Consider the following 7,923-nt stretch of genomic DNA (forward strand, 5'->3'; position numbering starts at 1 on the left):
AGTGATTAAATGTAGGAAAATTAATTAGAGCTTGTATATTACGTTTACAGCCTGGAAATTCGTTTTAGTTGCCGCGTGGATAAAGTTTCTGTTGCCGTTTTGAAAAGACATTCATAACGTCAACTAAATGGTAAAATATTAAGGTTTAAACGATTAAGCGGAGTTCAGTTCACGAATAGAAGTAAACATATTAATCACAAAATTTCCATTTCTAATTGCTTAAAATACGAGTTATTAAATCCCTGACCAACTGTGTTCACCGTCTCCAATGCTTCTGTGTTTTTAGGCCTACTCTGGGACCCAAAGTCGCCGTAACTTTGGGCGACTTAAGGCGACTTTAGGCGAGTTTAGCTTATTTTGTCCAAAATTACGGGCGATTTTGGGCGACTTAAGGCGATTTTGGGCGACTTTAGGCGACTTTGGCGATTTTGAGCGACTTTAGGCAATTTTAGGTGACATTTTAGGCAATTTAAGGTGACCGACCTATGGGAATCATCATGGTACACCATAACGCATTGTTACAGAAAATATCTTTACTATCCCCATGACTTAGAGCGACTTAGAGCGACTTTGGGCGACTTTGGGCGACTTTGGGCGACTTTAATAATCAATTTAGTTTTAGTGTTAAATTACAGGGATATAGTATCTTTCAGTATATTTCGCGAGGCTTTCTTAGCTGCAAACAAAACATGTACGTATATTTGCTGTTTGTCAGGAAAGGGGGTTCATTTGGGGTGATGCAGGTTACTCTACCGTCTAGAAAGATTCATACTGATCTGTTGCTGATGACACTCCTGCCTCGAACTGCGTTAAATCTGTTGAATCAATATTGGACAACTTATCGTGCATGTAAGTGTAAATAATTTTTATTATCTCTGGAGTTTGACCTTAAATGCTTTTTTTGGGCACGGTTTTATTTCTGGTTTGCTTGTTCGAAGGTCATAACGTTTAAGAATTCTGATAATAAGTTCCTTACCTAATAATACCAAAGTTTTTTAATTAGTCGCGGCGATTTTCAGCGGCTTCGCTTGTTGAAAAAATTATTAGTCTATATTCGTCGTTCGCAGAGTGTTTCAATTTCCATGTTTCTACTGCCATTTTCCAACATTGAAGGGGGAACGGGATTACTGACGCGTATTTAGCAGTTATAACGATCAGAATTTCATGTTTTCACGAGTTTTCCAACAAAATACGTCCATGGTTGTAGATTGTCGGAGTCGCAAGGAGTTTGACTGGCCTTAAGTGCTTTTTTGGGCACGGTTTTATTTCTGGTTTGCTTGCAATTGGCGAAGGTCATAACGTTAAAATTCTGATAATAAATACTCCACCAATTACCCAGTTTTTTAATCGCAGGATTTTCAGCGGTTTCGCTTGTTGAAAAAAATTAGTCTATATTCGTCGTTCGCAGATTGTTTCAATTTCCATGTTCCTTCTGTCATTTTCCAACATTGAAAGGGGAACAGGGGTACCTTTAACGCGTATTTAGCAGTTATTACGATCAGAATTTCATGATTTTACGAGTTTCCCAACAAAATACGTCCATGGTTGTGGATGGTCGGAGTCGCAAGCAGAAAGAAAGTACTCAGAGGGCCTGGGAGCTAGCATTGAGATTAATTTGTTCTTTAGCTTCTGATTGCAACTCCGTCAATCTAGTTTTCACTGGAGCATAAACGACGGATTCATAACCCGAATCGGTAGAAAATGGGGATGTTCTTGTTCTTCCGACTCTGAGCTCATTACTCCGCTTACGACTCTGAATTTCGATTTTTACAAGATAATATGCCGGACAAAACTTGAAAAAATCAGCCTGACTTTTTCAAGTTGAGATCTAAAGTTCCTGATGGCATCACAATAATGGCTGAGGCGGATAACACCCTCCTAGATCTGCATAATTCTTCATATCATACGAAAGCCGAATTCAATAATTGTTTTATTATTCATCCAAAATATTTCCAGAGATTCTAATGCACAAAATGAATTTAATAGGGTTTTGACAGTAGGCAAAGTACACAAATACACAACAACGTTCGCTTTTAAATTTGATTTAAACTTCAAAAACTCGGTTACCTTCATTAAATTTTTTGTCCTTATAATGTCGGTATTTAGCACTTGCTTGAAGTGTCTATTGAAGCTAAATCTGATGACAAAAAGCGATGTTTTCGAGTACAGGTTTCCATCGTTCTTGCTTACTTCGACGTAGAATTTTCTTAAAACCGCTCCAAGTCATCCGCTGTGGCTGGATCAGGGATCTTTTCCTCTTGAAGACTCGCTTTCAAAATCGATCGACTCCACTTCGTTGCTTTTTCCGTGTTTTGACTTTCCTTGTCTTCTAATAACTTTAAATTTTAACTCTTCGTAATACTCAAATCTAGCGGCCATTTCGCGCTTTCAACCTGCTCGGCAGCAAAGCCGTTCAGTCGCGTGACGTCAGCGGTTCTTGGGAACGAGGTTGCGATCGGATAATCATCCTTGAGAACGAGGTTGCGATCCAATAATTTTTGATATTGGACGGTTGCAATCCAATAATTGGAATTTCTTCCAAATTTGGTCGGCGCTAGCCGAATAGCTGGAATTAGCCGGGGATCGAAAGCCAATCAGAAACACAGAAATATTTTGAATGAATAATAATATCGCTTATTTATCGCTTCAGTACACTTAATTGCATGGTGATTTTTAACAAAACTGGACCACTATTTGTAGTTTCCATATGTCTTTAGGCTCTTGAATATTTGAAGTGAAACTGGCGACAGCGTCCCTTCCTTTTCTAAAATTGAGTTTTTGTTTTGTAGCCCTTCCGCATGTGGATTTTGATTTCTGGATGGTTCCTGCTTCTTTTGACGGTTCTTGGAAATGGTTTTGTGATCTACCTCATCATAACCAAGCCTCGCCTCCACACCAAAGCCAACTGGTTCATTCTGTCCCTTGCGGTGGCTGATCTCTGCTCCGGACTGGCGTGTTTTCCAGCTGTCTTAAGCGCCAATATTTTCCATACGATCGATTTTCACCCGGGCGTCTTTTTCAAAGTCAGCTTCACTTTCCTGTACTGCTCGAATGCCAATCTCTGCGCCGTGACGGTGGACCGTTACCTTGCCATTACAAGGCCTTTGCGATACCTCTCTTTAATGACAAAGAAGACCTTCTGCTGTATGCTGTTCGTCGCATGGACGTCCCCGCTTCTTTTTTTCTCGCTTCCCGCCATCTTCTCATACAGGGGTAACCCAGCGTTCACCATGGCCTTCGAAATCTGCCGCGTATCCATTTTCCAGGTGTGTCCATTTGTCATGTTCATCTTTGTGACATGCCGTCTTCTTTACCTCGGCTGGAACGCCTCCCGCCAGATTAGGAAGACACTTGCTCAGGTTCGTTTCAACCACGCCGCAAGCAAAGCCAGCATCGCGCCAACCAAACCTCCCAGGCCAGAAAAGAGGAGTGCATCCATCATGGTTATACTGATCCTGACGGTTTTCAATATTACATACCTCTTCGGGAATTACCGGTGCTATTGTTTAGTCTTCAGTCAGGTGCCCCTACACTGATATCATTAAAAAAGCTATCTTTCTTGTCGTGATCGCCAATTCTGCAGTGAATCCGATTATTTATGGCTTTCTCAAGAAGGACATTAGACAGGAACTGCGCAAGGTATTCAATAGGCCTCACTAATTATACAAAAGTTATGAGGTCGACCTCTTCGCATCTAATGAACGCATTACGTAATATTCTCAAACTCATTAATAATTCATCAAGTTAAAACAAAGAAATCATAACCATGAAGGAGGTTTGGATACCAGGTCTAAATAAGCATAGATTTTTACGATTTTATTTCTCCGTCTACTCCGTATTTTTTGTTTTGATTGAGATCAATCAAACACTCGAGAAAGTGTTTTATCGGCTATCCAAACACTTCAAATTTCGTCAAAATGCGCGTCGTATTTTCAACTCTCCCGATGAAGCACTGTCGCTCGTGTTTGATATACTACTTCTCAATCGAAACAAAAAGTACGGAGAAAATGTTGAAATGAAATCGTAAAAATCTATGCTAATTGATATCCCCTATCCAAATCACCATCAGGGTTCTAAATTTATTTGTTATAACATGATGAATTTTTAACGAGTTTGAGAAAATGAGTTGTAAAACTTTGTGATGCTGGATGTAAATAGTCTGTATATCTGTTCCCTTTATTTTTAATTCATTTCCTGGTAAAACAAAACATTTTAGACAATGTTTTTGGTTTTTATTTTTCGACTGAAACAAAAGTCTGTATGGAATACTTAGTTCCAGCAAACACTAAACATTTTTTCAGTTGCCTCTGTGTTTTGAACATGTAACATAGTCCAATAAACTAAGCTCGTCCCAAGACAGCGTCTAACGCATTAAGTCCATATCTCTGCGGTGCTCGCGTGGATGGCGCATCTTTGCCTTGCAACTTCGACCTCACGAGGTACTCTTTTCCTATTTTCTCCTGAGCCCACAATAGAACTCTGTCTATAGTTGGCGTGGCCACTTGTACAATTTCCGCTACACCCCGGATCACCACCAGCCCATACGGGGCATCCTCTGTCAAATAACGGTGAGCGAAGTCTGGAACGAACAAGTGGTCAGCGGTTTCTTTCATAGGGTGTTTAAGGCCCTGGTAGGCGGCGTTTGTACGAAAACACGATCTCAAGTTGGTTGTGTCGGAAATTTCATGAGTTTCCCACTGCAATTTTTCCACCCGCGCTTTTTTTTAGCTTCATGCTCGACTGACAAAGAGAAAAGAGGGACTGATCGTAGTCAGCGTCCAAGAGACTAACCGTCCAGCGGTCCAGAGTCCAGTCCGGTGTTCAGTCATTGAGTTTTATCATGTGCCGTGTTGTGAGCCAAGAGTCAGCCACGTACGGCGTTGCGCATCACGACGTAAACAAGTGGTTTGTTTTCAACAACAGCCCTGCTTGTCTTTCATCTTTAGTCATTTTTATTTGATCCATAATTACTGCATTCCACGCTTGAAACACACAGGAATATGCAAATTAAATACAGTAAGCCAATTAACCAACTTGGCTTCGAGGCTCGGGGAAATAAAACATAAATTGAAATTATTCATCCTTCCAAAAACATCGATGTGATATCTTTTGTTTTAATCCCCTTCGCTTCGACGCTAAGTCAAAAAAAGGCCAATCACTGGTTCGTTAACAACATTGTTTTCAGAGACAAATGGTGTTATAAAGCATAAAAATTTCAAAACAAACGACTTTTTTTTTCAAGGTAACCCGTACAAGACAAGACAAGATACTGGGATGTTGGACCATCTATAGGTCAGAACAAGCTACGGCTACATGTCTATATGAAAAACTTTAAAAATTCTGTAAAGAACGGTTCTTTACGTAAAGAAAGACGAAATTATAATCAAGGTTTAGCGAAATACCTTATTACACGAAATTAACGCGAAACGTTAATTTCGCGATTTTGAGGTGAGCATATTTCGCGACACTTAAATTCGCGATTCTGCGAAACTTTTGTATTTTGAATCACTTTAATTTCGCGTTTTTGAGTACGATACGACTTGCATTTCCTTGGCAATATTATTTTAAATGCCCTTGAATTAAATAAAACGACTTCGTCAAAGGAAAAACAAGAGAGATTAAGATGACGTTTACGGAACGGTAAACGCGGCTTCTTTTCATTTTTTTTTTTTTTTTTTTTAAATTATTCCCTCTTAAAATTTGAAAAAACCCACTTCCCAAACAAAAATTTTTCCCCCAATCCAAATTAAAGGGCAAAGAAAATTTCCTCCCCGGAAAAAAAAAAAATACAACGTCAAAATTAACAAAAACGCAAGGGCGGGACTAAATCTCGGCCATAGCAACAACAGAGGAGTTCTCACATGTCTACAAGTAGGTTATGCTTGTACGTGCATGAGTTATTGTTCTTGAGTCAATTGACGACAGCATCCATCTAGATTGATAATGCTTCCCTTTAGTAGTACTAAACTTATTCTTTCTTGATTATTGATAATAATGTGAGTCACTTAATTTTCGCGTCATGATATGTTCGCGACACTTATCAGTTGTTCGCGCCACTTAAATTTTGCGATATTTTTGGAATCGGGAAATTCGCATAATTAACGTGTCGCGAAAATTTCATGTAATAAGTGGGTATATTCAATCCTCATATACGCTCACTCAAATTTAATCAGCCAAAGCTGTTTGGATTTGCTCACACGTTGATCGCACGCTGAGTATACCTTTTCGGTATACACAATTTTCTTCAAATCAAAAATATTGTTACAAGATATTACAATAGTAATACGTTGTATCATTTTCTCCATCTGCCTGGTCAGGGGGTAAAAGATCCTCTTTCTTATCGACTTCATAAGTAGCCTTGCTGCAAGCGACTCCTTTCCAACGCCCTCTTATTTTTCTGTGTGTGCCTTCAAAGTCGAGCACTAGCTCGTAAGGGATATCCATTTCAGCTTCATACACAATCCCTTTGGCAACATAGATGGAATGTGCGGGAACTGACAGTGGGAATTCAAACGTAGTGGTGGTACCAGTACTGGTAGACTGGGCGAAAGTGTGGCTGTGCGAGAAACTGAAAGATACCTGGAAGTTACACTCGGCAAATCCGGCGAAGCCCGCGCTAAAGCTTGCGTTGATGCCATAACTGAAGCCGATGGTATGGGAAGTAGAACGCGTTCTTCCTTCTGTCATCGAGAAACTAAACGTCATGGTTTGCTCTACATCACCTCTGTTTACCAAATCTTTTTCAGAAATTATTTTTGGCTTCTGCGACAGGATTTTGGCATCGTCCATGATGAAATTCATAGCGACCAGATTGACGTCTCCGTGTATTTTGTCGAAATACGAGTCCAAGTTTGCTTTATCGCGGAGTGCATCGTCGCGGCGTCCAACGATGGTGTGTGCAGCATACCAGGCTGCATTCCAACCCATCTCTTTCACATTTGTCGCCAAAGCTTCAGATATCTCTCCCTTACTTACGACGTCCTGGTACTTCGCTTGTATTACCCTTTCGTCGCTGGCAGCGTCAGATTTGTACCGGTTACGCTTAGCACATTGCCAACTGCGTTTGCTCTTCGTGGTGTTTGCTGCATGCCAGGCTGTGTACCAAAGCATCGATTTAATATCTTCACATGATTTATCCGACAGCAACCCCTTGCATTTCTCTTTGAAAGAGTCGAAGTGGTTCTTCGATTCAATTTTGTCGGCATCGGCTTCTCCACGGTTGCCGAGGCGCATTTTCGCACAGTGCGAGGCTGCCTTTTCAGCGTACCCTTTCAGTTCCTTTGCAATATCAAGTGGAAATATGTCCAATGCTTCAATATCGCCAGATTCCTCGTTTTCTTCACTAACTGCTCTTGCAATTGGCCTCTGTGACAGAATTTCCGCTATATTGACTTCTCCGTGTATTTTGGCAAAACATGAATCAAAGTTTTCTTTCTGGCGCTCTGCATCTTCCTGGTGACCAAAGATTGTGTTTGCAGCAAACCAAGCAGCACTCCAGCCCATCTCTTTTACGCTCTTTGCTAGAGTTTCGGATATTTCTCCTTCCTTGACGATGTTCTGGTAACCTTCGTCCACTTCTCTTTTGTCGTTACTAGCGTCGGACTCGTAGCCTTTTCGACTGCCACGGCGCCAGCAATGTTCGCTTTTCCTTGTGTTTGCAGCGTGCCAACTGGCATACACAAGCATTGACTCAATAGCTTGGAAAGATCTCTCCGACAGGAGCCCCTCGCATTTCTCTTTGAAAGATGCCAAGTGCTTCTCTGCTTCACTCTTTTCGTTATCTGCGTCTTTTCTTTTGTACTGCCTGGAGCGTAATTTTGCACAGCCACAGCTATGCTTTTCAGCGAACAATTTTAGTTCCACTGCAACATCGGTTGGGAATATTTCCAGCGCCATATTTACGCTTGCATTTGACGTCGACAT

At 40.8% G+C, this 7,923-nt stretch overlaps 1 protein-coding gene and 1 pseudogene across 1 annotated transcript; one reads left to right on the forward strand and one right to left on the reverse strand.

Annotated features, from left to right (window-relative positions):
- The first annotated feature begins 2,798 nt into the window (after positions 1–2,798).
- LOC144655347 (galanin receptor 2a-like) lies at positions 2,799–3,752 on the forward strand (annotated as a pseudogene).
- A 2,509-nt stretch (positions 3,753–6,261) lies between these two features.
- LOC144654017 (uncharacterized) lies at positions 6,262–7,923 on the reverse strand. Its single transcript, XM_078514139.1, has one exon. The coding sequence runs from the start codon at positions 7,921–7,923 to the stop codon at positions 6,262–6,264; it is 1,662 nt and encodes a 553-aa protein (XP_078370265.1).

Source organism: Oculina patagonica, chromosome 5 (genome assembly GCF_052425735.1).
Source record: "Oculina patagonica isolate OP01 chromosome 5, crgOcupat, whole genome shotgun sequence".
NCBI lineage: Eukaryota > Metazoa > Cnidaria > Anthozoa > Scleractinia > Oculinidae > Oculina > Oculina patagonica.